The sequence below is a fragment of the Lepus europaeus genome, chromosome 7 (genome assembly GCF_033115175.1).
Source record: "Lepus europaeus isolate LE1 chromosome 7, mLepTim1.pri, whole genome shotgun sequence".
Lineage (NCBI taxonomy): Eukaryota > Metazoa > Chordata > Mammalia > Lagomorpha > Leporidae > Lepus > Lepus europaeus.
Window position 1 is genome coordinate 397,047 of NC_084833.1, and position 27,531 is coordinate 424,577.

At 68.7% G+C, this 27,531-nt stretch overlaps 3 protein-coding genes across 7 annotated transcripts in view; 1 reads left to right on the plus strand and 2 right to left on the minus strand.

Annotated features, from left to right (window-relative positions):
* Positions 1–636: 636 nt before the first annotated feature.
* Positions 637–1,555, minus strand: POLR2L (RNA polymerase II, I and III subunit L). Its single transcript, XM_062195631.1, has 2 exons — positions 1,408–1,555; positions 637–884 (listed from the first exon to the last, which is right to left on the minus strand). The coding sequence occupies exons 1-2, from the start codon at positions 1,500–1,502 to the stop codon at positions 776–778; spliced, it is 204 nt and encodes a 67-aa protein (XP_062051615.1). The 5' UTR covers positions 1,503–1,555; the 3' UTR covers positions 637–775.
* A 140-nt stretch (positions 1,556–1,695) lies between these two features.
* On the plus strand, positions 1,696–15,396 carry TSPAN4 (tetraspanin 4). 5 transcript variants are annotated; one of them, XM_062195628.1, is made up of 8 exons: positions 1,696–1,787; positions 6,121–6,200; positions 12,018–12,209; positions 13,203–13,277; positions 13,828–13,929; positions 14,039–14,170; positions 14,253–14,336; positions 14,926–15,396. In XM_062195628.1, the coding sequence occupies exons 2-8, from the start codon at positions 6,138–6,140 to the stop codon at positions 14,992–14,994; spliced, it is 717 nt and encodes a 238-aa protein (XP_062051612.1). In that variant the 5' UTR covers positions 1,696–1,787; positions 6,121–6,137; the 3' UTR covers positions 14,995–15,396. The 5 variants fall into 5 exon arrangements, with proteins under 5 accessions (XP_062051612.1, XP_062051613.1, XP_062051614.1 ...); XM_062195629.1 differs by lacking the exon at positions 1,696–1,787 and adding an exon at positions 2,566–2,670; XM_062195630.1 differs by lacking the exon at positions 1,696–1,787 and adding an exon at positions 2,628–2,674.
* A 2,556-nt stretch (positions 15,397–17,952) lies between these two features.
* CHID1 (chitinase domain containing 1) overlaps positions 17,953–27,531 on the minus strand; it is a 39,171-nt gene continuing 29,592 nt past the window's right edge. Inside the window, exons 11-13 of the mRNA XM_062197705.1 lie at positions 18,418–18,498; positions 18,230–18,272; positions 17,953–18,121 (exon numbers count right to left, since the gene is read on the minus strand). Of these exons, the coding sequence (XP_062053689.1) occupies positions 18,023–18,121; positions 18,230–18,272; positions 18,418–18,498 (223 nt within the window). The 3' untranslated portion in view covers positions 17,953–18,022. The remainder of the gene's footprint in view (positions 18,122–18,229; positions 18,273–18,417; positions 18,499–27,531) is intronic.

Sequence of the window (27,531 nt, forward strand, 5' to 3'; positions counted from 1 at the left end):
GGGGTGGGCCCGGCTCGCAGGCAGGGCAGGGGGCAGCGCCGGGGGCCTGTGTGAGTGTAGGGGTGCTGGCGTCTGCAGCGGGCCCTGGGCCCGCTGTGTCACTGCGGCACAGGCAGTGAGCAGACCAGGGGCCTGCAGGGCCTGCCAGGAGCTGGGGGCAGCTCTGCGATGCGGCCGACACCCTGGGGACAGCAGCGGCTCGGCCACCATGGCCCTGCTCTGCCCTGGCCCCTGTCCCCAGCTGACCGCGGGCTCAGGCAGAGGCCCTGTGTGTTCCTGGGAGCAGCTGCTTCCTGGCCCTCAGCCTGGGCCCGCGCCGGGAAGGGCCCCTGGGAGCCTGAGGGCACTCAGGGCTGCTGCGACCCCAACAGGGCCACGGGCGGGGGACCTGGACAGGGCAGCCGCTGACCACAGCAGGCAGTCCAGGCCCGCGGAGCCTGGTTCTTGGCTCGGACGAGCAGCTACGCTGGGTGCCTTCCCGGTGCCCTGGTTGGCATGGGGCCGGGGCGGGTCCACCTCTGTGCAGACACAGGGCCCAGGATGCCAGCCCGGGGTGGGCGGGGAGCAGGACCCCCGAGACAGCCGGGTCAGGTGGACTGGGGGGGCGCGGAGCGAGGCCAAGGAGGGGACCAGTGGTGTTTGTGCAAGGACTTTACTGGGCGGCTGGCGACATGCGTGCGCGCGGCCGGCCTCTGCTCCCGGCATCTGACAGCTCGGCCACGAGGACGCAAGGCAGGACGCCGCGGGCCATGGCGGGGGCGGGGGTGGGCAGGGGCTACTTCTCCAGGGGCGCGTAGTTGAGCAGCTTCTCGATCAGGTCCACGTGGGCCAGCAGCATGCGGCGGCAGCAGTAGCGCTTCAGGCCCAGGGCGTCCAGAGCGTCCCTGCGACCAGACAGCAGTGAGGCGGCCTGCGCCGGGCCCCAGGGCGCCCCTTCCCCACCCAGGGGCTCCAGCCTCCCGGCCCAGCCCCGGCCCACAGTGGCCAGAGCATCCCCGCGACCAGACAGCAGTGAGGGGGCCTGCGCCGGGCCCCAGGGCGCCCCTTCCCCACCCAGGGGCTCCAGCCTCCCGGCCCAGCCCCGGCCCACAGTGGCCAGAGCATCCCCGCGACCAGACAGCAGTGAGGCGGCCTGCGCCGGGCCCCCAGGGCGCCCCTTCCCCACCCAGGGGCTCCAGCCTCCCGGCCCAGCCCGGGCCCACAGTGGCCAGAGCATCCCCGCGACCAGACAGCACAGGGCGGCCTGCGCCGGCCTCGGCCTCTGCTCCAGGCCAGGTGGACAGGTCCCCCCAGGATGCACCGGGGAGGGGCCCGGCCCCAGGACGCCCCTTCCCCACCCAGGGGCTCCAGCCTCCCGGCCCCGCCCCGCCCCCGGGCCCCCGGGCCCCCACGCGCCCGGCGCCTCACCCCTCGGTGTACTCCGCCTGCAGCAGCCCCAGGTAGGCCTCCCACTTGTTGCCGACGATCTTGCCGCACGTGAAGCAGCGCACCGGGATGATCATGGCGGCGCGCACTCCGCGGCGGCCCCGCGCACTGCCGGGCCGGGTCCCGCGGCGCTGCAGGCCCCGCCCCGGGCGCGCCCACTGGCGCGGGGCTCCTCGGCGCCGATTGGAGGCCGCGTCCGGCGGCGCCCCCCGTCCGGCGGTTTGGTACGTGCCGCGCTACGGCGACTGGGCTCGGCCAAAAGGGCTCGGCGGCGACGGTTCGCGTTTCTCGTGTCCGCTTGACTGACAGCTGCGCGGCGGGAGCGGACGGCGCGGTGCGAGCGGCGGGAGGCGGCGGCCCAGGTACTACGCGGGCGCCGGCTGGACCCGGACGCGGACGTCAACCGCGGCCCGCGAGCTCCACCTCCAGTGCGGAGCCCCAGGCCGGTCGCAGCAACAAGTGGGGCCGGGTGAGGGGCCCGGCGAGAGGGTCTGGCCCCGGGGCGGGAGGCCGCGGACGGACCTTCCCGCCTCCCGGCCCACCCGGCCTGGACCCGGTCGCTGTCCCTCGAGCCCTGCCCGAGGCTCGGGTCCCCGCGGGGAGTTGCTGGGATCCCCGACGGCAGTCTGTCGGCGTCTTGTTCGCTCTTTCCCGGGCCTGGGGCCGGGCGTGTGGTCAGCCCCTTTGAGCTGACCCTCGAAGGCCGGGGCCCCCGCGGAGGGGCAGCCCCAGCCGTGCGTCCCCTTCAGGGGCTCCACGGGCGGGGCTGCTGCCTCCCGGGTGGACCGGGCTGAGCCTGGTGCCCGGGCTGCCCCAGGCGGGCTGGGGAGCCGCAGGGCTGTGGGGGTGTTGCCCGTGGCCCCCGCGGGGCTCTGGCCGGGTTTGCTGGCCTTGGATGTGTGGCTGGGGTGGGGTCCTCACGCGGGACCCCGGCATCTGCTGAGTGCCCGCTCAGGGCAGACGCTGGACAGGGACGGGGACGAAGGGTCTCAGCTCCGGAGTGGGGCTGCCCAGAGCCACTGCCCTGCCAGGGTTAGTGCCCTCTCGGCCACGTGCGGAGCCACGAGCCCTGGCCACTTCCCTTCTCTGCCTCCCTCCCCCAGGCTGAGTGGACGCACATCCTGCCCTGGCCAGGGGGGCAGGATGGGGCCGTGAGTCACCGTGGCCTGGGGTCAGACCCAGGCTCGGCGGCCGTGGCTGTGGAGAGGGAGCCCGGGGCCGGGAGGCCAGCCTGGTGGGCACCCAGTGCGTGAGTGGGGCCTTCCTGGGGGAGGGGTCAGGGGCCTGCCCCGCCCCTGCTCCCACTGGGCGCCGCTGTTTACTGTGGGAGAGTGGGGGAGTGAGCCTCCCTCCCCTGCGGGGGCCTGGCCAAGGCGGCATTCCTGGGATTCCGAGTGTGTGCCGACCTGGGGTGGGGGGGCAGGCGTCCCCCCACGGCTCCCGGATGTCCCCCAGAGCCCAGCGCGCCCGCCCCCCTCTGCACTTGCCCCTGCTGGGGGGGCCTCGAGGGGTCAGCCCTGGCCTGGCCCGTGGTGGCCGGCGGCGTGGGGGGCAGCAGCTGGGCTCTCTGGGGAGAATGGGGGGCTTTCCTGGTGGTGCTGGCCAGAGGAGGGGGTCACGTCAGGGCAGGGGACCGGGGGAAACTCGTGACAGGTTTCAGCTGCCAAGCCCCGCCCCCCGGGCGTTGCCCTGGAAGCAGGCCAGCGGCAGGGCCGGGTGGGTGCTGGGCAGCCAGGGGCAGTGCGCGGGGACCAGGCGGGATTCGCAGACCCTGCCCCTCGTCCCCAGGATGCAGCCTCAGTTTCCCCGTCTGTAAAGCTTTGGCCAGGGGGGTGGTGACGCGCGTGCCGGGACCCCAGCCTCCGCCCCCACTCGTGCCCGCTGGTGTGTGCTGTGTGCATGCCGCCCGCACGGGGCCAGGAACACGGGTGTGGACAGCTCACACGTGCTGCTCGCTGAGAGCCCCTCGCAGCCCTGCGCTGTGGCGTCTGCAGATGTAGTGAGCTGCCTGGGCCAAGAGGCGTGTGGGGGCCGGGCCCGCCCTGCCCCCACTCCCACGGGATCCGAGGGTGCTGGGCCAGGAGCTGGCCTCCCGTGGGACAGGCGGTGGCAGAGCGTCTCAGCCTCCAGATGGGCCGGGTCCCGCCCAGGCCATGTGTGCAGCCTCTGTGTGCAGGCGCCAGGCCGCCTGGGCCCCGGGTTTGTGGTGCCCGCCCCTGAGGGCCTGGAGTGGACACCTCGGTCTGTTTGTGTTGGAGGCGCTGCCCGCCTCCTCCAAGCCGCCCCTAAGCCGGCTCAGCCTGGGGCCTCCGTGGGCGGGCTGGCCAGGCTGCCACCACGCCGCCGAGGCTCCCAGCCGCTGTGGGTCTCTGTCTCGCCATCTGGGGGGCTCTGTCTGAGCAGCCTGGCCAGGTGGGTGTCCCTGTTCCCTGCTTCCCTCGTGCACCCCTACAGGGCTGTGGCCTTGAACTCCCGGGGCCTCTGACCAGCCAGCCAGGGTGGGATTGGAGCCCTTGTGTGTGAGGGGACATGGCCAGGACACTGTGAAGCTGACAGGGCTGGGAGAAACCCCAGGTGAGCAGTCCTGGGGGCAGGGGGAGCGCAGAGCCCCTGCTGGCCGGACAGACCGCAGGTCGATGAGCCTAGGGGCAAGGCTTGCCCCTGAGGCCCCCTCTGAGCTGGGGAGGGGACAGAGCTGTCCCTGTGTCCTCGTGTCCAGCTGCACCCTCCCTGCTGGCCTCCTTCCTGCCGTGTGTGGACCTGCCTCCAGCTCTCCCCCACGAACCGGGCCTGGTGCTGGACCTCCTGAGCCCATCTCCCTCGGGAGGGGACTCCTGTGGGGGAGGGGCTGGGGGCCGTCACCCTGGCTGCGCCCTCTGCTCTGTGGGGGTGGTGTGTGCAGGGATCTGCAGGTGGGGGTGGGCACTCTGGTGGCATCCTGGGCAGGTGTCCTGTCAGGCTCCCCTCAACCCCGTCTTTCCCTGTACTCACTGGGGACCCCTGCCCATCACTGCCCCATCCCAGCCTTGGCTGTCCCCATGCAGGGGTGGCTCTGGGGCAGCCCCCACCAGCCTCCGTCAGCCCAGCAGCTCTGTCCCCGCTCCCCCCCCCCCAGGTGGTCCAGGAGGGTGAGGCTGCTGTGCGTGGTGAGGCGGCCGGAGCGGTCAGCTCTGGTCCCCCCTTGGCTCCTGTGATTCCTCCCCCTCAGCTGGCCCACAGGCACCGAGCTGGGAGGCCAGGGGGGCTGGGGGACGCAGGGGTCTCCAGGGCCCATGGCTGCACTTGCTCCCTGGGAAGAGCCGTGGGTGGTGCTTCCTCCCCCCTTTCCTGAGGCCCACGCACGCCAAAGAGCCCTCGGCTGATGCAGGCACAAGGGCCACGTGGGCCGGGCTGGACCTGGGGAGGGAGTGGTCCACCGCCTTGGGGGCTGGGGCTGCAGTTCTGCACGGAGCCGTGGGGGGCAGCAGAGAGAGGGTGGCCCTCAGGCACTCAGAGGTTCCGCTCGCAGCTGCAGCCCCTCCCGACCCTGCCACCCCCGACACCTCCTGGGCGGTCACTCGGGGGACCCCTCAGGTCTCCAGGGCTGGACGGCTGTGCTAGTGGCCATGGCTCACGGCCTCTGCTGCCCGACCCCCGGGGACCTTGCGTGTGTCCCTTCCTCTTTGGACTGTATTCTGGGGGCTGTGCCAAGGGGTGGGCACTTCCAGCCTCCCGCCATGCTGACCAGGAAGGCCATGCCAGCCGGGCTGCCGCCCTGAGCGTGGAGCTTCCCAGCCCTCCCCGTGCTCGGTGCTGCGGGTCACCCGGTCGTGTCCCCCCACCACTGGGCCCTCCGCCCCCGAGCCTCGTCTGAGAGTCTACGTGCACACGCACGAATTCGAGGGTCACCGGCGCATGTCCCCTTTGCCTTTGCCTGGGTCTGGGCGGCGTGGGGGTCCTCCTGGCCTGGCGCCCCAGGAAACACCCAGCCCCTGGTCCCAAGTGACCAGCACTTGAAAGTGCTGACGGCGGCATGGCGCCGGCTGGGCGCTGTGTGGCTGCCCTCGAAGCGGGCCTGGGGGCCTGGGTTCCGGACCCTGCTGTGCGCCCGAGAGCCACCAGGCCCCCACGCCCCCTGCCTTGCGCCCGCCCCCCACCCCGAGCAGCCACGACCGCAACTGGGTCGCTTCTGGGTTGGCACCGCGCTGCACCGCTCGCCCGCATTCGCAGGTGGGCGGGCCGCGGGGAGGGGGCGCGGCGCCACGATTGGCCGGCGGGGCGGGAGGGGGGTCCGCTTGGGGCGGGGCCGCCTCGGATTGGTTGCGCGCGGGCGGGCGGAGGCGCCGCGGCCGGCGGGGCAGGGGTCCGGGGCCCGGCGGGTCCGAGCAGCCGCGCGCCCGCGGCCGCCGCGGGGCCGGCGGGATGGGGCGTTCCGGGGCGGCGGGCGCGCGGCGCTGAGCGCTCCGGGCCCCCCGGCCGCCGGCACCATGCGGCGCTCCAGCACGGACGAGTCCGCGTACCGGCGCAGTCCGTCGCCCGAGGGCAAGGAGCCGGGCTTCGCGCGCGGCGGCCCCTTCCGGCGCGGCAGCAGCCTGGGCGGGCGCGCGGGCGCGGGCGCCTTCTTCGGCCCCAAGGCGGCCCAGGCGCGCTCCACGTCGCCCAAGGGCAGCAAGTACGTGGTCTTCTACCTGGACCTCTCCTTCATCTTCCTCCTAGAGCTGAAGCGCTGCAGCATGGCGCGCGGCTGCCTGCAGGGCGTCAAGTACCTGATGTTCGCCTTCAACCTGCTCTTCTGGGTGAGTGCGCGCGCACCCGGCAGGTGCACGGGGCGGGACGATGCCGCTACCGCGCGGGGTCCAGCGGGCTTCCGCACAGGCGCGTGTGCTGGACAGGGCCGCCTGGGCACTGCACCACTCCAGACCCGGAGGCCAGGTGGGGGCCAGCAGTGTGCTGGCCGGCACGTGCGCCCCCTGCGCCCCCTCCGTCCTGGCCTCAGCCCTGCCAACCCCCCGGGACTCCCGAGGCCAGGGGGTTTCTCTGTTGCCCAGAGGCACCAGGAGATGGAAGAGGGCTGGTGGGCCTGTCCGGGACACCAGGCAGGGCTGTGGTGAGGAGGTGGGGGGGTCTGAACTTTTGCTGTCTGTGGGAGCCTGGGGTTTGCTCAGACCCGGGGGAAGGGCATCCAGGTGGGACCTGTGTGTGGAGGTGGCCCGGGACGTCTCACACCTGACTCCTGGGAGAACTTTCCAGGCCTGGCCCTGGGGCCGACCCTTATGACCTGCTCGGGGCCTGTACCCGGGGCTCCCCTAGCTGGGTGGGGAGCTTGGTGGAGGACTCCTGCCCACAGTCACTCCAGCCCCCCGGCCCTGTGCTGGGATGGGGTCTGGCGCTGGCCCTGCTGGGCTCCTGCATGTGGTCCTGTGGTCCTGTGTGCCCTTTGCTGCCCCTGCCCTGGCCTGGTCTCCTCGGCTCGGGGCAGAGGCTGGGGGTCACTGGGAGTGAAGCCAGCTTGGGCCTCCGTGGGGAGTGACCCGAGGGGGCTCCTGCCCCTCATGGCCACCCCCAGGGGTGGTCACTTGGATGGGCACTGAGGCCCAGGACCCGGGAGGGGGTGGCAGAGGTGGGCAGGATCCCATGCCTCAGGGTGGCTGTGAGGGTGGAGCTCCCAGCCAGCGTAGGTGGGGATGGGGCGTGGGGGAGGGGCTGGGTCCTCTTCTCCCTTCCCCTGCCCTCCTGGTGACCTGGACACCTGCCTGCTGGGAGAAGGGGCCCCTCAAGGGGATCTGTCTGCTCGGAGCAGCCCACTTAACGGGGTCCCCAGGAAGAGTTGTGACCCCACAGAAGCCCGCGGCAGCAGCAGGCACCTGCCTCACTGTCCCTGCACAATGCCTCCACCCCAGGACACCAACCCAGACGCCCTGGGGGCCTCCTGGGTGTTGATGCCCAGTTGCACCCCTGCCCTGCCCGGCCTGTGCCTGCTGGGTCCAGGATCTGTCTGGCCCACAGGGCTGGAAGTCGCCCTGTGGAGGTGGAGGGGTGGCAGTGGGGACAGGGCAGCAGTGCCCGTCTGGTGTGCTTCCGAGTGGGCGGTGCTGGGGCCTGTGCCGTGCCCAGGGAGGTGAGGAGGAAGTGACCTGCGTGGCTTCCTGCTGCCCACCGGCCTGACCCCTCCCTCCTGGCTCCACTGGGGACCCGCCTCCGAGTCCCTAGTCCCCCGGGGCCCTTAGGCTGACACCTGTGTCCTGGGCTGAGGCCGGACCCCCCAGCAGCCCCACTGCAGGACCGGGTGCCCGAGGCCCCGAGGTCGCACTTGGGGCTGGGAGGAGGGGGCTGCAGGGGGCTGCCCATGCTTGAGGGGGTGAGGGTGGGGCTGCCAGGCAGGGTCTTGGGTCCCGTGGGAGGCAGGATGCAGGGGCGTCTCTCATGAGGTGTTGGGGGGCCCTGGGGGCCGTGCCCGCCCTCCTTCACTGGGTAAGGGCAGCTTTGTTGGGGTCTGCACAGCTGGGGTCAGGTTGGGGCCTGGGTCCCTGTGATGGGCCTGGGGTGCATCCTGGGGCTCTGCCTGCTGAGCAAGGACAGTGCAGGGCCTGGGAGCCGGGGAGCCGGGGCACGCGGTGGTGGGGGGCTGTGCAGCCCCAGGACCCGGTGCAGGGCCTGGGAGCCGGGGAGCAGGGCACGCAGCCGGTGGGGGGCTGTGCAGCCCTGGGACCTGGTGCAGGGCCTGGGAGCCGGGGAGTGGGGCACGCGGCCAGTGGGGGGCTGTGCAGCCCCGGGACCCAGTGCAGGGCCTGGGAGCCGGGGAGTGGGCACGCGGCGGTGGGGGGCTGTGCAGCCCCGGGACCCAGTGCAGGCCCTGGGCATGGGGGGTGGCATGGGGCCTGTGTCGCGGGCTGGGTGTGTGGGGTGGGCGTGGGGCCTGTGTCGGGGGGCTGAGTGTGTGTGGGGGTGGGCATGGGGCCTGTGTTGGGGGACTGGATGTCAAAGGGCTAGGTGTAGGGGTGTGGGCATGGGGCCTGTGTCGGGGGGCTGGGTGTGGGGGTGGGCATGGGGCCTGTGTCAGGGGGCTGGTTGTGGGTGGGCATGGGGCCTGTGTTGGGGGGGCTGGGGGTGGGGCCTGTGTTGGGGGCTGTGCCGCCCCGGAACCCCTGCTGTCAGCCCTTTGTGGCTGCATCAACAGCTGGGCCTCTGCCCCCAGCAGTAATGGAAGTTGAAGCCCTTTGGGGAGGGAGAGGGCGGGGTCACTCCCTTGCACCCCACCTCCCTGCCCTGTGCTGGAGGTCTGTCCGCCCCACGCAGGTGGTCCAGGGAGGAAGAGGGACCCGAGCTCTCTGGCAGGGTGAGGACTCCGTGGCTCTGCTGTGGCCTGGTGCCTGCCCAGCTCCTCCCAGACATGGACGTGGCCGAGCTCAGGGCCTCCACTGTGCTGGGCCCCCTGGCAGGTGCCCCTCCTGGTCCCAGCCAGGACTGGTTCCCGAGGGGTGCAGTCAGGCTCGGGATGGCCGGAGCAAGTCTTCCTCCAGGCCCGGTTTTCCTGTCGTACTGCAGACTGGCCTGGCACGGGAGGTGGACGGAGCTGTGGGAGCCCCCAGCACTTGCCTGGTTGATCTGTGCTGGCCCCATGTGGACCCCCTTGGAGGAAGGGCATTGTGAGAGTCCAGTGGTCCAGGGCCCATCCCCTGAGCCTCACAGCTTCAGCGCCCGCTCTTGGGCTGCAGACCCCCGGGGCAGAGGCACGGGTCTGCCCCTTTGGTGAGCTGGGTGCCCTGAGACCGGACGGGGAGGGGGCCCGAGGATGGCCACGGCTCTGTGTGCAGCCCCACAGCTCCCTTGGCTGCTGGCAGCACCCCGTGCTCTGCTGGGCGGAGCTCCTGGCTCCCAGAGACTGGGGGGAGGGCTGTGGGGCACGCCTGCCCCCTGTGGGCTCCCGGCAGCTCTGCCACCACGCTGGGTGAGCCTGGCATGTTTAAGGCGACAGAATTGTAAGTGGATGGGCTCGTTCTGCTCGCAGAGCCAACATCCCAGCCAGGAGAGACCCGAGCATTTCTGCCAGCCACAGGGTCCCTGCCAGGCAGGAGTGGGGCTTCTGGACAAGAGCCTTGGCCCCCCATGGGGACCCAGCCCTCTCCCCCGCTCCCAGGATGTGGCCATCTGCCCAGCCATCTGCCACTCTGAGCCATGTGGCTGGAGGGGCCTTGGGCAGAGGGCCAGCCGGCACTGCCCCCGCAGTCACCAGGCTTTGTGGGGCCCAGGAAGTGCACGGCTGAGGGGTCAGTGGTGGCGGGTGCTGGGCTGGGGCTCGTCTTGCCTCCCACTTAGGGCTCCTGGGGGCTGTCACCTCACTGCAGGCTTGAGTGGTCGCCACTGAGCTCCGAGTGAGCGAGACGGGGCTGAGCGGGGCTGTGTGCCGGCAGACGGGGCAAAGGGTGCGCCCTTTGGTGAGCTGGTCCGAGGCAGGGGCTGAGCGGTGGACAGAGCTGAGCCCAGGGTGGAGGACCTGGGCAGCAGGGTGGACTCTCTCCTGGGTGGAGCCTCCCGCGGGCTTCTGGCTGGCTGGGGGTGCGGCAGCAGGGGAGGGGCAGGGAGCAGGTGCTGGGGTTGGGTGGCTCCAGTCGCCGCTCCCTGCGTCTGAAGCCCGTCTCTGTCTGATGGGCCCGTTCCCCCCGCGCTTGGAGGCTGTAATTTTCCTGCCAGTGTTTTAAAAGCTGCGTGCACAGAAGCATTTTCAAAATTGCAGGTAATGTTCACGTGGCGAGCGGGCACATGTGTGTGCGTGCGAGTTTGCACGTGGCGGATCTGCAAGAACACGCAGGGCCGGGGCGGGGGGGGGGGGGGCGGCAGGTCACAGGCCAGGCTGGCTGTGTGGCAGTGCGGGGGCGGGGTCTCCCTCCCTGGCTGGGCTGCAGGAGCGTCAATTTCCGCCCACAGTTGGGGAGGGGCTGGGCTGGGCTGGAAGGTGCCTCCCCTCCCGGGCCCCCACCTGCGCGGCGCCAGCTGCCTCACACGCGTCCTCACCGAGCCCTTCCAGGAGTCCCAAGGGACGAGGTTCCTGCTGACGGAGCCGCTGCCGACCTTGGGGTGGGCGTGCACTGCGCAGGAAGCTTGGCCAGTGCGTGCACAGCTCAGAGGAGTGCCCCCCCGGGAGGGGCCCACTGCGCCCCGGGCGGCTTGGTTCCTTGGCAGCAGGACCTGCTCAGAGCCTGTCAGCCCAGGGCTCTGCCCATCCCTCTGGGGGGCACCCTCTGCTGTCCCCCTGCCCCAGTCCCGAGGGCAGGAGAGACTGCCCCTCTGCTCCCCCATGGGCCACCCGCAGGGTCAGGCAGGCCTCTGTCCAGCACCTGTCCAGCCCCTGCTCTGCTCCCTCAAGTGAGGGAGTGCCCCTCCCTGAAGGCACCGGCCCTGCCCACGGCCTCACCCAGTCAGCACCGTGGACAGTGCTATGCCCACCGAGCAGCCGGCGTCCCACGGGGAGGCGGGCATCTCTGTGGAGCTGGAGACCCTCGCCCCACCCGGGGCTGGGCGACAGACGCTACTGAGGCGTGTCCCCGGTGCCTGTGCCACCCGGGCTCACAGCCCTCCCCCGAGTGGCCTCTCTGGGTTTGAGGAGTTTGCTCAGGAGCCCCCAGGGCCCCCACCTCCTCCTGCAGCTGCAGCATCCAGAGTGGCAGAGTGGACGCAGAGGTGGGGGTGGCTTTTCCCTCTCGGCAAGGTTTGGTCCCGGGGGCCTGGAGCAGCTGCTGCCCTTGGGCTGCCCCCCCGACCATGGCATGGTGTTTCTGGGCAGTCAGCGGCCACCAGCTCACCCCGGCTGCTGGTGGGGGGAGGGGTGGCCTCTTCCCCACCCCGGCCTCCTGGGGCTGCCAGGGTCCTGGCGCCCTGTGGGGGTGATGACCTCTGTGGTGGGCGGGGGCTGGGGGCCGGAGCTTCTTGTGGGGAAGGTGGGGGTTGAGTCCAGCCTCGGGGTAGGGAGGCCTTTGTGGGGGTGACATGGGGCTTGTGGTGGCTCTGGTGGGTGCTGTGTGAGCTCCTCTAGTCGGGTCTGGGACTGCCCAGCCTTCCCCCGGGGCCTGTGCCCACGGCCTGGAGTCCAGCCAAGAACCCACCCTGCTCTGTCATGCTGAACCCTGACGGCCGGGGTGGGGCACTGAGCGTCCGGTCACCGGGCCAGGCCACGCCGTCTCCGGGGAGCCCCCGCCAGTGGTGAAGAGGCTGCGGGGGAGGGGCAGGGCACCTGGTGTGTGGGGTCCTTGGGACCAAGTGGCCTGATGGAGGGGAGCAGGCAGGTACCCCTGGTGGCTGCAGGCACTTCTGCTGGGGAGGGTGCAGGCCAGGCTCTGGAGCCCTGTCCCTGTCCACTGCAGGTGAGGGGGTGGGGGGTGGGGGTCACTGTAGGTCATCGCCCTCTGTGGCTGTGGGCTGTGTGGAAGGGGACACCAGCCCAGGGACTCAGGACAAGACTGGGCGGGGTGTCCAGCTCTGGTGACCCCAGGCACCCCTGAGGGCCCACTGGGCAGGTGGGGTGGGCAGGGGCCTGCCTGGGGGGGCTCAGGCTGGTGTCGGTGCAGCCTTGGGTTCTGCCCAGGCCAGCCCCTCAGCCCTTTGTGCCTCGGTCCCAGCTGGGAGGCTGCGGCGTCCTCGGCGTCGGCATCTGGCTGGCCGCCACACAGGGGAACTTCGCCACCCTGTCCTCCTCCTTCCCGTCCCTGTCGGCTGCCAACCTGCTCATTGCCACCGGCACCTTCGTCATGGCCATCGGCTTCGTGGGCTGCATCGGAGCCATCAAGGAGAACAAGTGCCTCCTGCTCACTGTGAGTGACGGCTGGGGGCCCCGGAGCCTGACCTGGGGGCACTGGCCGGAGGGCGAGGCTGGGGTGGCAGCCCCCCGGGCCTGAGTGCAGGAGGCGCTGATGTCAGGAGACGCGCTAGGGCTTGGGGCCTACCCCAGTGGGACGTGTGCACACGTGAGCAGGCACGCCCCACGCATGAGCAGCTTTGCTGGGCTGCCAAGTCCTTCCGACCACCGCGGGATGTGGGCCCATGAGTCACAGTGATTACAGAGGGGGCGGGTCCTGGGTGAGCCCCGGACCTGGGGCACCACAGGTCTCCGATCAGGAAGCCCCGAGTGGCTCCTTGGCCTCAGAGTCCCTCTGCCCCTCCTGCAGGGCCTCTCCCCTCCTCAGTCGGGGCTCAGAGCTCCTCTGACAGCCGAGGAAGCTTTGTGTGCAGGCCCCGGGGGCAGCAAGGCTGGAAGGGGGACCCCAAGACGCGACAGTGCCTGCCCTGCTCATGCCCCCTCTGTCCGGGCCCCGTGATCTATCTTGGCTCCTGTCCACCGTCTGCCCACACACAGGAGTGACCGGTCTGGGAGCATGGCGAGCTAAGGCTGCCTCCCTACGCCAGACACAGCCGGCAGCACCCAGGGCTGGGTTGGACACAGCTGTCCCTGGGCCTCAGGGCTCGTGTGGTCGGCGGCGGGGCTTTTGCAGCTCAGGGTCTTTGTTCCCTCACCATGGTCTTGCCCGAGGACGTACGTGCTGGCCGCTGGCTGCCCTAGGGACCCCTGCAGCCCGGCCCGGCCCCTATCCCACACAGGGATTTCACAGCCCTGCCCTGGCTGTGCCTGGGATCCCTTCCAAGTGCACTAGTGGAGGTGACCTGTGGTCACAGGGGTGGTGGGGGTACGGGGGCTGGGCTCCATGCACGGTTGCTTGGGCAGGGTACCGAGGGCTCTGGGGTGAGGGGGCGGCCCTGGGTGGTGTCCGGGGTCCCTGTCTGCCCTCACCGAGCCCCGCTGCCCGCAGTTCTTCGTGCTGCTGCTGCTGGTGTTCCTGCTGGAAGCCACCATCGCGGTGCTGTTCTTGGCCTACACGGACCAGGTACGGCCGCCCACGGGCACCCCTGCTGTCCAGGGTCTTGTCTGGCTCTTAATGCCCTCAACGCTGAACTGTTCCTGTTATGACGGTAGCTCGCTTTCGGGGGCATCACGCTGGCTGTGGGAGCCCCCTCCTGGCCCCACCTTCCTGCCGCACCCCATGGGGGCCTCCCTTTTCAGAGCACAGCCTCTCTGGCCCCCCAAGATACCCCGGGCTCCTCTTGTCCTCTCCCGCCCCAGCAGGGGGTCCTCAAGGAGCCTGGTTCCTTCCTGGGGAGTTGGTTTTATAGACTGGGGTCTGGGCCTGGTTGTCCCCAAGGAGACATGCGTGTGTCCTGACAATTGCATGGACCCCATGGGTCTCCCCCAGCCCACGGATGGGGCATGGCGATGAGAGGGGCCTGGGCCGGCCCTGGGGGAGCTTCTGGGGGGACATAAGGCTGGGGGCTCAGGGAATGACTTCAGGAAGAGGACCATCCTGGGCCTGGGTGAGGGAGGGCGTGCCTGGCTGGAGGCCACAGTCGGGGCCCCTGCTGACCCCGCTGCACCCCCAGATTGACAGGTATGCCCAGCAAGACCTGAAGAGGGGCCTGCACCTGTTTGGCACGAAGGGCAACGTGGGCCTCACCAACGCCTGGAGCATCATCCAGACCGACGTGAGGCGCGGCCAGGCGGGCCTGGCCTGGGGCGGGGTGGGGCAGGCTGCGGGAGGGGCGGGGCCCAGGCATGTGCCCTCCGCCCCAGCCCTGTGCTTGGCTCCCCCAGTTCCGCTGCTGCGGCGTCTCCAACTACACCGACTGGTTCGAGGTGTACAATGCCACGCGCGTGCCCGACTCCTGCTGCCTGGAGTTCAGCGAGAGCTGCGGGCTGCACGCACCCGGCACCTGGTGGAAGGCGGTGAGCGTGGCGGGCTGGGGGCAGGGCAGGCCTTGGGTGGGGCCTCCCCAGCCTGCTGACCTGCCCCTGGCCCCCCCCACAGCCCTGCTATGAGACGGTGAAGGTCTGGCTCCAGGAGAACCTGCTGGCCGTGGGCATCTTTGGGCTGTGCACGGCGCTCGTGCAGGTATGCAGGGTGGGGCTGGGAGGTCCCTGGACCCCAGGGGACAAAGCTGGTGGCAGTGCAGGCTGTGAGGACGGCGGGACAGACGGCTGCTTCTGGCGGACGGAGGGGAGGGCTTTGGGTAGGGACATCCTGGCTCCTGAACCCAGGTCCAGAGGGGAGACTGAGGCTGGGCCAGGCTGTGCTGGTTGGTGGCCAGAGGACTGGCCCCACCCTGCTTCCCCACCTCAGCCCCTGATTCCTGATGCCAGCATTAGTGAGAGACCACCCCTGCTAGGGCAGCCTGCTCCATGCCTGGGGCGCACTGATGGACAGCTGGGGTCACAGCCAGGTCGCAGGATGTACTCGGGTGGTCACAGGGGGGCAGGCACTGGGGCCCCCGGCTTGAGGGTGGGGGGCTGTGACCCAGGGAGCTGCCAGCAGAGCCTGGGGACCCCTGGGGTCTGGAAACCAACTGGGCATGCCCCATCTGGTGGACGCTCTACCTGTGGTGGGTGCCCTATCTGGTGGACACCCTGTCTCTGGTGGGCAGGGCCTGCTAGGCAGACCTTGGGGGTTGGGGCCTTGACCACAGCAGCCCCTCCTCCCACAGATTCTGGGCCTGACCTTCGCCATGACCATGTACTGCCAGGTGGTAAAGGCGGACACCTACTGCGCGTAGCCCGCCGACACCCCTGCTTCTCTGCCAAAGGACACCCCTACCAGGGAGACAGCCACGGCCCAGCACTCTCCCGCCACAGGACCTGGCACGGGGAGGAGCAGCAAGTGCCCAGGAGCCTGTCCTGGGGGGCCCCAGCTCCGGCAGCTGCAGGGTCTCTGGACTGGACAGAGGGGCGGACAGGTGCTGGCCGCAATGTCCAGGCTGGGGTGGGAGGGGCTTCTGGCATTTTTATATCTATGTATTCTCCAGGGCAGCGCTCACACTGGTGGGGTCCCCAGCCCCCCACGGACACCCTGGAGGCCTGCCCACCGGTCCTGGTGCTCCGGGTGGGGCCTGACCCCATTACTCACATTCCACGGCGGGCGCAGGCCCAGGTGCATCTTAATAAAGTGTGTGAGCGGCTCCCCGCCCCGCGTCTCCAGGCCCAGGACACCTGCCCGGGGCCCCTGTGGTGGCCAGTGCCAGCCACAGGGCTCCCAGAGCCCACCAAGGGCAGCCAAGCAAATGCCTTCCATTGTCTCCCAGGAGAGGGTCAGCGGCTGCTGGCCCTGGAGTCCACAGCCGCCCTCCCTTCCTGTTTCGCTCCTAGGCGCTCTGCCCCGTGGCTTCCTGTAAATCATGGGGATCCCAGGACGCAGGACTACAGAAACAGGGAGGTTCGCGAGCACTGCCAGGGCGCCCAGCTGGGGGAGCTGCTTGCCGCAGGGACAACCAGGGGTCCAGGGTGGGGGTGGGGGCCCTCCCACCCCTCCCAAGAGCCCTGTTAGCTCAGGTGCACCCCACGGGCTTGAGTTCCAGCCGTCTCCATTCCTGCCGCCTCTGGGGTCCCCCTCAGATTGTCACCCTGCGAGCCAGGGAGACTCAGACACGGCCTGCTGACCCCAGGGGGCCAGAGGACCCGAGATCTCCATGGTAACGCGCCAGACCCAGTGTCAGGGCAGTGCCACTGCCCGGGAGGAAGCCCGGCAGGCAGGGTCCCACGGCTCGCTCAGCCCTGTTTTCCTGTGTGCAGGTGCCCCTGGCCAGACCCCAGAGCCCCCATCTGCCAGCTGTGAGCCTCTCCATGCCCCTCAGCGACTGCCCCAGAACCCAGGGCCTCCCCCTCCCACAGGGCCACTCTCAAGGACCCAGGGCCCCTCCAGGGCTCGAGCACTCCCACCGGAGTCCCCTCCGGCCCACGTGCGGGGGCATTCCCTGGAGGAAGCTGCCCTCTGCTTCCCCTACCACACGGATGTGGACATCCTGTTCTGCCGCCCTCGGCACCGGTGTGCTGGGTGCAGGGGGCTCCCCTGCCCCCTCACCTGTGGGAGGGGGCTGAGCTCCCCAGGGAGATGGACTGGCCCCAGCCGCACCCCCATCTTCCTGTTTAACCCAGCGCTGCCCCACCTGGCACCTGCGAGGCTTCATCCCAGTCTCTGACGCCCAAACCAGCGGGGCCAGCATGGCCCTTGGGGCCCTGCAGGACCGGGAAGGGGCTGTTGTCAAGGCCTGTCCTGCCCCACGGTTCCTTCCCACCTGGCACAGCCGTTAGCTCGCCAGGCCAGGCCCCGACTAGAGACCCCCTAAAAGCCTCTCCCATTCCCATCCCCTTGGTGAGTGGGCCGAGAGCCCTGCCCCCCAGCCCGGGACCCGGACCTAGGGGCTTCATGGTCCGTGGACTGCAGAGGCTCCGCCTGCTCTGGGTCAGCAGGACAGACAGCACCCTGGGGAGACTGATGGCCCGGAGGCCTGCAGAGGGCCAGGGGTGAGGGGGATGGGGAGCAGCGAGGGTCAACCATCCCTCGCCTCGCGACTCAGAAGTCCCAGCTGTTTCTGAGGGTGTAGAGCTTGGCCTGTGGCCGCAGCCACTGCATGGGGGTGGGAGGGGGTGGACAGAAGCTCCAGGCACCTGCCCCGGGCTCAGCCCCTTGCTCTGTTCCGCACTGGGACCAGGCAGAGCTGGGCTGGGGTCTCAGCCCCAACGTCCTGTGTGACCCCCACACCCCAGCCTTGCTGGGCTTCCTGGGGCCGTTTCTGTGGCTGTCAGGTGTCCGGCACCTGCACACACCTGTGCCTGAGGCCAGGAGGTTTGTGATGGGTGAGAGGGGCCTCAGCTCTGCTCTCACCAGCTCCTGGGTTCACACGGGGCCCCTGGAGTCCAGGTGTGGAGCCTGGGATTGGTCCAGAGCTTCCAACCCCCATGCGACCCCAAGCCACAGGAAGCAAAGCGGCCAGAAGAGCCTGGGCCGGGCTGCGGGGTGGGCGGGGCCCTGTGGGGCGGGGCCCTGAGAGGGGGGCTGCGGGGTGGGCGGGGCCCTGTGGGGGCGGGGCCCTGAGAGGGGGGCTGCGGGGTGGGCGGGGCCCTGTGAGGGTGGGGCCCTGAGAGGGGGGCTGCGGGGTGGGCGGGGCCCTGTGAGGGGGGCTGAGTGGGTGGGGCCCTGTGGGGGCGGGGCCCTATGGGGGGGCTGTGGGGTGGGTGGGGCCCTGTGGGGGGGGCTGCGGGGTGGGTGGGGCCCTGAGAGGGGGGCTGTGGGTGGGCGGGGCCCTGTGGGGGCGGGGCCCTGTGAGGGGGGCTGCGGGGTAGGTGGGGCCCTGTGGGGGTGGGGCTGCGGGGTGGGCGGGGCCCTGAGAGGGGGGCTGTGGGTGGGTGGGGCCCTGTGGGGGCGGGGCCCTGTAAGGGGGGCTGTGGGGTGGGTGGGGCCCTGTGGGGGCGGGGCCCTGTGGGGGGGGCTGCGGGGTAGGTGGGGCCCTGTGAGGGGGGCTGCGGGGTGGGTGGGGTCCTGAGAGGGGGGCTGTGGGTGGGTGGGGCCCTGTGGGGGCGGGGCCCTGTGAGGGGGGCTGCGGGGTAGGTGGGGCCCTGTGGGGGGGGCCTGTGGGGGGGGGCTGCGGGGTGGGCGGGGCCCTGTGAGGCAGGGCTGCGGAGTGGGTGGGGCCCTTGGGGGCGGGGCCCTGAGAGGGGCGGTGTCGCAGCCAGACGTGTTACAGCGGACAGCACAGCCTGTATTGCACACCCAGTCATTCCATGGCTTAGCAGCACGCACCTGCCTGCCTAGAGCAGGTCGTAGAAGTAGTCCAGACCCTGACCCAGCTCCCAGATGGAGACCCCGACGCCCAGCTCCCTGGCCAGCTGCAGCCGCACCTGCAGAGACTGTGGGCAGACAGAGGTGAGGGACGGCAGCCTGGACTCCAGGGCCGCGGGGTGCACTCCCACTGCCCCACGGAGGGCGAGGGTCCCCGGCAGACACCATGCACTCACCTGCAGGGTGGGGTAGAAGACGACATGCCTCCCACCTCGGCTCCTGGAAGACAGAAGGACCCATGGCCGCCCTGTGCCTCCGCCCGCCCCAGGCCCCCCCCCCCCCGCAGTGCCTCTGCCCGGCCGCCACCCCCCCCCCCCGCAGTGCCTCTGCCCGGCCGCCACCCCCTCGCCCACGTCCCACTCACTTCTTGTACTCGAAGGCGTGCTCTGCGGCCTGGCCATCCCACACCAGCCGCGGCTTGTGGTCCTTCAGGGTCTGGATGTACCTGGGAGGGCCGAGGCGAGGCTGTGGGCACAGGGCCACTGGGGGCGGCAGGAACTGGAGCCACTGTCTCCCCAGGCCCTACCTCGCACCCCAGGAGGCAGAACCTCGGGGGAAGTCACCCCGAGTCCTCCCGATAGTGGCCCGACCTGGGGTGGCAGCTGGACACACTCTCCTCAGAGCCCAGTGAGAGCAGTCCGCTGGAGAGACCGCAGGCTGCTCGGGCCCTGCCGCGGGCCCAGGCGTGGGGACGGCGGAAGGGGCGGCGGTTTCCAGCCGCCAGAGGCTGGATCCCTGCTGTGGGCACTGCGGCCCCATTCAGCTCCAGGGGCCTGATCAGAGTCCCCTCCCCAGGACAGGTTCAGTCCCCAGGTGCTGGCCAGGGCTGAGGCTTCCTGAGGTTTGTGGGGGACCCAAGCCCTCACAGTCTCACTGCACGTGTGAGACCACAGTGTTGGGGGCCGTGGCCGTCGGCAGCGTGAACAGGTGGCTTGGCGGGCGGCCAAGGACCAGCCAGGACCGACACCTGCAGCACAGAGCAGGTCCCCTCACTGCGGGGACCCCGAGGTGCAGATCTCAGGCTCCGGAACAGGGAGGGCCTTTGTCCTGAGCCAGGCGGTAGCCCCCCACCCCTGGGCCTCTTCCAGACCAGAGCGGCGGTCACCTTGTCCAGCAACGCCCGAGGGCAGCACGGCCTGCGGGAAGCCCTGGCTGGGGGCTGCTCTGCGGCATCAGGGCCTCCCAGCCCCCGACAGGGCACAGGCGGGCGAGTGACAGCACCAGCTTCCTGCGCCAAGCTGCCCTGCCCCCACATGCCCGTCATGAGCCAGCCTGCGGCTGCTGCACCAGCATCCCTGGCCCAGGAACGTCCCAGTGGGCACGTGCAGACCATGGCCAGCCAGGACGCCGGGGGGGGCTGGGAGAGCTGGGGAAGGGGCAGCAGTGGGGCCCAGTGCTGGGTTAGTGCAGGACAAGGGCACCCTGCTGCCCAGCACCAAGACCGATGCTGCACGGCACCTGGAGCATGAGCTGTGCCCACTGTCACGGCCACGCAGAGCCCCACGTCCACCCTGTGAGTGACCACACACGGCCCCACGTGTGAGTGACCACGCACGGCCCCACATCCACCCTGTGAGTGACCACACACGGCCCCACATGTGAATGACCACGCAGGGCCCCACGTCCACCCTGTGAGTGACCACGCACGGCCCCATGTCAACCCTGTCAGTGACCACGCATGGCCCCGCGTCCGCCCTGTCAGTGACCACACACGGCCCCACGTGTGAGTGACCACGCACGGCCCCACATCCACCCTGTGAGTGACCACGCACGGCCCCACGTCCACCCTGTGAGTGACCACGCACGGCCCCACATCCACCCTGTCAGTGACCACACATGGCCCCACGTCCACCCTATGGGTGACCATGCACGACTCCACATCCACCCTTGTCAGTGACCACAGATGGCCCCATGTACACTGTCAGTGATCACACACAGTTCCACGTCTACCCTGTGAGTGACCACATACAGCCTTATGTCCACTGTGAGTGACTACACACAGCCCCACGTCCACCCTGTGAGTGACCATGCATGGCCCTGTGTCCACCCTGTGAGTGACCACGCACGGCCCCACGTCCACCCTGTGAGTGACCACGCACGGCCCCACATCCACCCTGTGAGTGACCACGCACGGCCCCACGTCCACCCTGTCAGTGACCATGCATGGCCCTGTGTCCACCCTGTGAGTGATCATGCATGGCCCTGTGTCCACCCTGTGAGTGATCATGCATGGCCCTGTGTCCACCCTGTCAGTGACCATGCATGGCCCTGTGTCCACCCTGTGAGTGACCACGCACGGCCCCACGTCCACCCTGTCAGTGACCATGCATGGCCCTGTGTCCACCCTGTCAGTGACCACGCACGGCCCCACGTCCACCCTGTGAGTGACCATGCATGGCCCTGTGTCCACCCTGTGAGTGACCACGCACGGCTCCATGGCAGTTTCTGCTTAGACTGCAGCCACCGAGGTGCCACGGCCCTGCTTTGTCTCTGAGCCCATCCCAGACCTTCCTGGTCCCTTCCACAAGCCCCTCCAGACCAGAGCCTGCCACAGGTGCCCAGGGCACAGCCCTGGCCCAGCGCCGGCTCGGACCACCTGAGGTGCTGGGCTGCCCTCGAGGGGTCCTTGTGCAGGTCTGATGACCGCTAATGGCTCTGTGAGAGGAACCTGAGCCTTGCAGGGTGGGGGCAGGTGACCCCGGCCCCGTGGGGAGCTCTGGCCACACGGCACACTCAGGCCTCCTCCTGGGGTGTATCGCCTCCAGAATCCGCTGCCTCCTGGAGCTGAGGGTTGTCTCAGCCAGGACTCCCAGGGGTACCGGGTCCCTGTCTGGGGGCAGACACAACCAGAGTGCAGACCCCATGGAATGCTCACCACACACGGGCCCTGGGCTGGGCAGGGTGAGCCTGCTCCCGGGAACTTGGGAAGGGACCCTGGAGGGGCTCCTGCTCACCCTTCCTCCCGGGCCCACACAGAGGAACACGGCCGAGGGCGGGCAGTCTGCAGGAGGCCACGGGATAGACGATGCCCAGCGGAGCAGGGGCAGCCACCCAGACTGGTGCTTTCCTGCCCAGCAGCATTCCCAACTCCAGGCACGCAAGGCCTGGGCCTGGACCCCTCCCCTAGGGCCCGAGTACGACCCTGGGGAGCAGCAAGGGCCACACTTGCTTCATGGGAGCAGGGGCTGCCTGGGAGGAAGCTGCCAGCAGGGCGCCCCGGGCAGCCAGAGGGGGACTCACCGGGCCCGGGGCTCCCTGCCAATTAACCGAGCACCTAGAACTGCAGGTGCAGCCGGCACTCGGCACAGGCAGGCAGAGCTGGGGAGGGAGACGCGGGGCGACTGCTGCAAGGGCCAGGACTTCTGTTGTGGGTGATGAAGGCCTTCTGGAGGCTGTGGACGGCCACTGGATTTCAGGTTCAGGAGTTGTACCCCCCTTAGGAAAAGTAACCAGTCTCGGAACGTAAGGGCCAATGAACGGGTCAGGAAGAACAGAACAGAGACGCCAAACACAGCGACCACCGCAGAGCAGGGCTCCCGGGCCCCAGGGCTCTGGCCATCGCTGTGTGGACAGCAGCCCGGAAGCTTCTGTGGGACAAAGGCAGGAATCAGGGATGGCCCAGGCTGAAAAGGCAGAGACAGGACACAGGTACCCAGGGAAGGTGGAGACGCCAGCCCTGAACCACGCCCCGTAGCCAGGCACACCAGCTGGGGAGGGCCCACCTGGACTGGCCCGCGGTGGGCGCTCTCCCAGCAGAAGCCACTGCTGCCAAGCTGGCCTGGGCACCCGGGCTCGGGATGCCTGGGAGGGCGGCGGGCGGGCGTGACAGCCTCGGCCCAGCAGGCGGCTTGCGTCCTGAGAGCCCGGAAGCAGGGGGCCCCTCACCTGGCAGCCGAGCCACGCGGCAGCTCTGGGGGACGTGGCCTGAGGCCAGTGTCATGCTGCACGTGGGGTGCTGGTGGCAGCAGATGGCCGCCTTGCTCCTTGCTCTGCTCAAATGGTCTCCTGAGGAGCAGGGCTGGGCAAGAGCAGAGCCCAGAATGTTCTATGGCATCTTGACCCATGTGCAGAGCCAGCGTGGACGGAGCCAGGCGGGGTAGGAGGTGGCGCCGGGACCTCCACAGGGAGAGGTGTGAAGACCCCTCCCTCACTCCAGGCCGACAGAGATGGAGGAAACGTGGGGCAGGCGGGGTGACGGCCACACACCTGCGCCTCACCCGCGCCAAGGGGCAGTGCCTGTGCCTTGTCAGAGCTTCTTCCCAGGGCACAGTGGCAGTCACCAGATAGGAACAGGGCAGGGCACCTGAGGCCACCACCTGTGCCCCCTGGACCAACCTGGGGTGAGCTCAAGGACCAGGGCCGGAGGGTCCCACACGCTTCCTGGGTCTGTCCCACCAGTGACAGGTGCCACCGCCCACTAGGAAAGACCTTGGGTCCTGGGGCAGCCAGCAGGCTCCATCTGCAGGTACACTGGGAGAGAGGGGAAGTGAGCAGGTGGCCCAGAGCAGGCCTGTGCGGGGTCAGCTGCACACAGGGACCAGCACGGCCACTCCGAGCCCCGGCTGCTCCTGTCAGGGTGAAATGCCTAGGATGACCTGAGGTCCCAGGCACAGCCTGGAGTGTGTGGTCCCCTTCCCTGTGGGGCACCGTGGGAGGAGTCCCGGGGCTGCACAGCTGGGGGCCACGAGGCAGGACGGACACAGCTCTCTCTGGAACCTGGGACTTGCACCTTTGGGCAGAGCAGTGGGACAAAGTCGGCCCACGGGGGTATCAGACAAGACACACTCGTGTCCACTTTGAAGGCGCCAGCGAGGGGAATCCTTCAAGGCACAGGTGAGAGCAGGGACTGGACACAAGGCAGAAAATGCTCTGGCCAGGACAGCAGAAACACCACATCCAACGGGGGCAGGAGGACAGAGCAGGGGACATTGCCGGGGGAGGACGGAGACAAAGCCAGGGCCCGCGGCCCCATGCGGGCGACACACAGCAGCTTCGGAGGAGCAGAGCTCTCTAGAAAACGCTTTCCCCTTCAGTTCTGTCCCCGGCCAGGAGGCAGCCAAGGCCAGGGGATGCTAGCGGCGGGAAAAGAGGCAGCCAAGGCCCTGGACCATCGGAAAGGCTGGGCTACGGGGGCACTCCTGGGAGGCCCAGGACACCACATGGCAGGGAAGGCCGGGCCGGGGAGGCAGAGCCGGGAGGGGCGGGGCGGGGGCCGGGGAGGCAGGCTGATGAGTGTGCAGGCCTGGCGAATGCCTGGCTGGTGCTGCAAACAGAGGTTCTGCAGGGCTGGAGCCCCTCTGGTGAGACCCAGGCCCCTCGCCCAGCCATCTCCACAGCAGGAGGTAAGGAGGCCAGGTCAAGGACAGTGTCGGCCACAGCAGTGCCCACCTGCTGGGCCACAGTGCCAACAGGGCCACAGACACACTACAGAGAGACCAGTGCCTCCCATGGGGGCCTCCACAGAGGGCTGGGGCCATGTGTTCCCAACAGCCCCTGGGTTGGGGCACTGCCAAGAGCTGCCTCTCTGGCCTCCTCGGCGTCTCCTCCCCCCAAGCCATCTCTCCTCTGGAGGGGGCCCTGCTGAGGCTTGGGCAGAGCCTCTGGGCAGGAGGGATGTCTGGGTCCACCAGGGCAGTAGGGCAGCCACAGGGGTCCACAGATCGGCACCCAGTCCCCCCTGCGAGGGTCACGCACCCCAGGAATGGAGGGAACCAGGTCAGGCCTGATGCAGTCCCTTCTGGGATGTTCCCCGCTGCCCAGACTGCATTAGAGATGGGCAATGACTTGGCCATGACCTGGGGAACCCTGACCATGGTCATGGTCATGACCAGTGAACACTGCTTCGCAGAGCCCCCTCGGGCAGGCACAGATGGCTGGCCTGGCTGGCACGGGCTGGATACAGCACGGCCACTGGCCTGAGCCGGCAGCTTTCTGCACCACAGGGCTCTGGCTCTGCCTGCGCTGAGCAGATGGCGAGGTGGCTGACCGTGCTCAACCCGTGGAGAGGCCCAGGCTCCGTGCTGGAGGCTGAGGGACGGCAGCTAATCCCGGGAGAGGCTGCCTGGCCGTGTCACCCAAAGGCAGCTGCATTCTGAAAGCTGGGGGGGGGGGTGCTGTGGGCATCCGAACAACACCTGTGTAGGAAGAGGGGCCCCCGCAACTGGGCTGCCACGGGGCTGCCCGCATCAAAGGGACTCCTGGGAGGGTTGGTCCTGACCCGTGAACCCAGGGCCCTCAGGTCCCCCTCTGCAGGCCAGAGGACAGCAGAAAGTGGGCAGCGGACAAAGGCAGCTGACGGGCCCCGTGAGGCTGGGTGGAGGCTCTGTGCTGGATCCCTCAGCCATGCAGGGTCTCCCAGGGCAGGCAGCAGGCGAGGGCCAGCCACGGGAGGGAGGGTGCGGTCACTCCAGGTGGACCACTCACTACTGGGAGCGGCCGGAGCAAAGCTGCGGTGTGGGACAGGGGAGGCTCCAGGACCTGAGCCCCTGCACACAGCTCTGAACACAGATGCGTGACACCAGCCGGCCCCAGGCACCAGCCTCCTCTTTAGCTCAGTGTCCTTGCCAGCACTTTTTTTTTTTTTTTTAAGATTTGTTTATTTGAAAAGCAGAGTTACAGAAAGAGAGAGGGAGACAGAAAGAAATCTTCCAACCACTGGTTCACTCCCCAAATAGCCGCAACAGCTGGGGCTGGGCCAGGCTGAAGCCAGGGGCCAGGAGCTCCATCTGGGTCTCCCACGTGGGTGCAGGGGCCCAAGGACTTGGGCCATCTTCTACTGCTTTCCCAGGCCATAGCAGAGAGCTAGATGGGAAATGGGGCAGCTGGGACTTGAACTGGCACCCACATGGGATGCCGGCGTCACAGGCAGTGACCTCAGCCACTATGCCACAACACAACACTGGCCCTTGTCCTGCCTTTTTGGTAGCAAATCAACCACTCACAAAACTGCACTCACTGCCCTGAGGGAGTGGTGCAGCCTCACTACGAGTCCTCGTCACAGGGCTCGTGAGGTCACTGCTTCTCCAAGGACACAAGCTCGCGATTGGCAGTCTCGAGAGGCTTCTTGTTGGGGGATTCCAGACCCAGGGTAGAAATTAACTACCAGGGCCGGTGCTGTGGCATAGTGGGTAAAGCCACGGCCTGCAGTGCCGGCATCCCACATGGGTGCTGGGCAGTGTCTGGTGGCTCCAGTTCCGATCCAGCTCCCTTCTAATGCACCTGGGAAAAGCAGTGGACGATGGCCCAAGTGCTTGGGTCCCTGCACCCACGTGGGAGATATGGATGAAGCTGATGGAAGATCTGTCTCTCTTTGCCTCTCCTTCTCTGTAGCTCTTTTAAATAAACAAACAAATCTAAAAAAAGAAAAAGAAAAGAAAGAAAGAAAGAAAGAAAGAAAGAAAGAAAGAAAGAAAGAAAGAAAGAGAAAGAACGAACAGAACACAGTATCGCCAACCAGTCAAAGGAGGGCCAGGAGCTCCGCTGACCAGCGAGGGTCCTGGACATGCACCTGTCACCCCTCCACCGCACCCATGAGACCCCTCACCTCTGACCCTGGGGAGTCAGGAACAGGTGAGAGCTACCAAGCACCTCCTTCTTCCAGCACCGGACGTCAGCACTGGCTTGTGTGTCTCGGGCAAGCGGACCCAGGTGTGGGAGTTGGTCTCTCTCACTCACGTGTGCTTGGCGCCTTGCCCCATTGCCACCACTTACACACTGGGGCCAACGGATGCTGCCCGCCAAGCTGCCCAAGAGGCTGCTATACCACTAACCTGGACTAAACGCACACACCTGGAGCCAAGGCAGTGCCACGGAGCTCTGGACTCGCACAAGAAAGGCACTGGACCCTTCTCGCTCGTAAGACACCAACCAGGAGAACCCAGCTGCAGAGAGGCCTTGGGGGCTGAGGGGCTTGGTTACCACAGTGAGTGGACAGTGCCGTGCGCTTGCCTCACAGGGCCAGGCTCAAGACCTCTAGTCTGGGCTGGCTCTGGGTGCAGGCTGTGCAGGGAGAAGCCCTGTCTGGGATCCTAGGGCTCCGGAGTCAGCCCCTGGGTTGCCTGTAGGCACTTGAGGACCCTCACCCACCCTCAGGCCAAGCCCTCTCTAGGCAGGGGGATGGAGCTGACACTGGGGCTTCCCAGGTCTCCAAGACCTCTCTGTGGGGCCCTCACATCCAGGTGTGGAATCCGGCAGGACCCTCAGAGCTCCCTCCGCGCTCCTGGGGTCCCAGGGGGCAGCTATGGCCCTCAAGGGAGATGTCGGAGAGAAAAGCAGATGCGGCACCAACACAAGAGAGGGAAGCAGCAGGCGTGCGGTGCGGGCGAGGCCGCGTGGGCGACACCAGCACCCATAGTGCCGCGAAGCTGAGCCCCAGCCGCGGTGCTGCTGCCCAGCCCCGTTAATGCACCTGGGGAGGCAGCAGAAGACGGCCCAGTGCTCAGGTCCCCACTACCACCCCCGCTGGAGACTGGGATGAAGCTCCTGGCTCCTGGCTTCTGCCTGCTCCGGCCCTGCCCATTGCAACCATCTGGGGAGTGAACCAGTGGATGGGAGACGGCTCTCTGTTTCTCTGTATAAATGCCTTTCAAATTAAAAAAAAAAAAAAAAAGAGGCAAAGAGAGCAAGCAGCTCACCTAACCTCACGCACCTCGGAGGAGAGTCAGTTCGGGCAAGCCTATGGAGGTCGGATGTCCCTAGGGCCATCAGGATGAATATTCTAAGGATCTCTGGCCTGGGGGCGAGTGCGTGGCCCCGGGCGCGGCTCCTCCTTCCCCTCAGATATTCAGGGAGCGTGGCCACGCGAGGAGGGAAAGCCAGCGTGACTCTGAGCCAGGGCCATCTGCGAGGACACTGGCGGCTGTGGGCGCCTTCCCTGTTGTCCCCACTGTGTCCCCTCCATCCCTGTGGCCGCAGGACAAGCCACACTGGCCAGAACACAGCGGGGAGCATGCCCCTGCTGTGCCCTTGAGGGAGGAGACACAGCCTTGCTGTCAGCACTTCCTGCCCAGCTCTGCGGCCACAGGAGTGGACACGTGAGTCTCCGGCCTCATGGGAGGCCGCTCTGCTGAGCTGGCGTCTGTGCTGCTGTCCTGACCGAGGTGAGGCAGGTGGGCAGCGCCCACTGCAGTCAGACAGGGCAGAGCTGCTGGCCACCCAGTGTGGCTCCGCTCACTCTGCCCACTGCTCCCTCCTGTGCGTCTGGGCCCAGGGCCCTCCCCTGCACCCCGGGCAAGGAGCTGATGGGAGAGGAGGGCCGGCTGGGAGGTGAGGCAGGACAGCAGTGGCTCCCTTCCCTGGCTGGGGCATCCAGAACCCTATCAGGGCAGGGCTGTGGAGGAGGCCTGAGGGCAGCCCGTGTGTGCACCTGCATGTGCGCTGCAGGTCCGCGCAGCCAGATTCGCGCATGTCTTCATCCTCACAACTCCGTGACCCCCAGCCCCAGCCCCTCCTCAGAACAGATGAGCACGGAGCACCCAGG

What these genes read in the sequence shown, in the direction of transcription:
- POLR2L (XM_062195631.1), bottom strand. Translation starts at nt 1,502, where the DNA reads ATGATCATCCCGGTGCGCTGCTTCACGTGCGGCAAGATCGTCGGCAAC. An exon ending in CAGGCGGAGTACACCGAGGG is followed by an intron (nt 885 to 1,407) that starts GTGAGGCGCCGG and finishes GTCTGGTCGCAG; the next exon opens with GGACGCTCTGGACGCCCTGG.
- TSPAN4 (XM_062195626.1), top strand. Translation starts at nt 5,892, where the DNA reads ATGCGGCGCTCCAGCACGGACGAGTCCGCGTACCGGCGCAGTCCGTCG. An exon ending in CCTTCAACCTGCTCTTCTGG is followed by an intron (nt 6,201 to 12,017) that starts GTGAGTGCGCGC and finishes CCTCGGTCCCAG; the next exon opens with CTGGGAGGCTGCGGCGTCCT. An exon ending in GGAGCATCATCCAGACCGAC is followed by an intron (nt 13,930 to 14,038) that starts GTGAGGCGCGGC and finishes TGGCTCCCCCAG; the next exon opens with TTCCGCTGCTGCGGCGTCTC.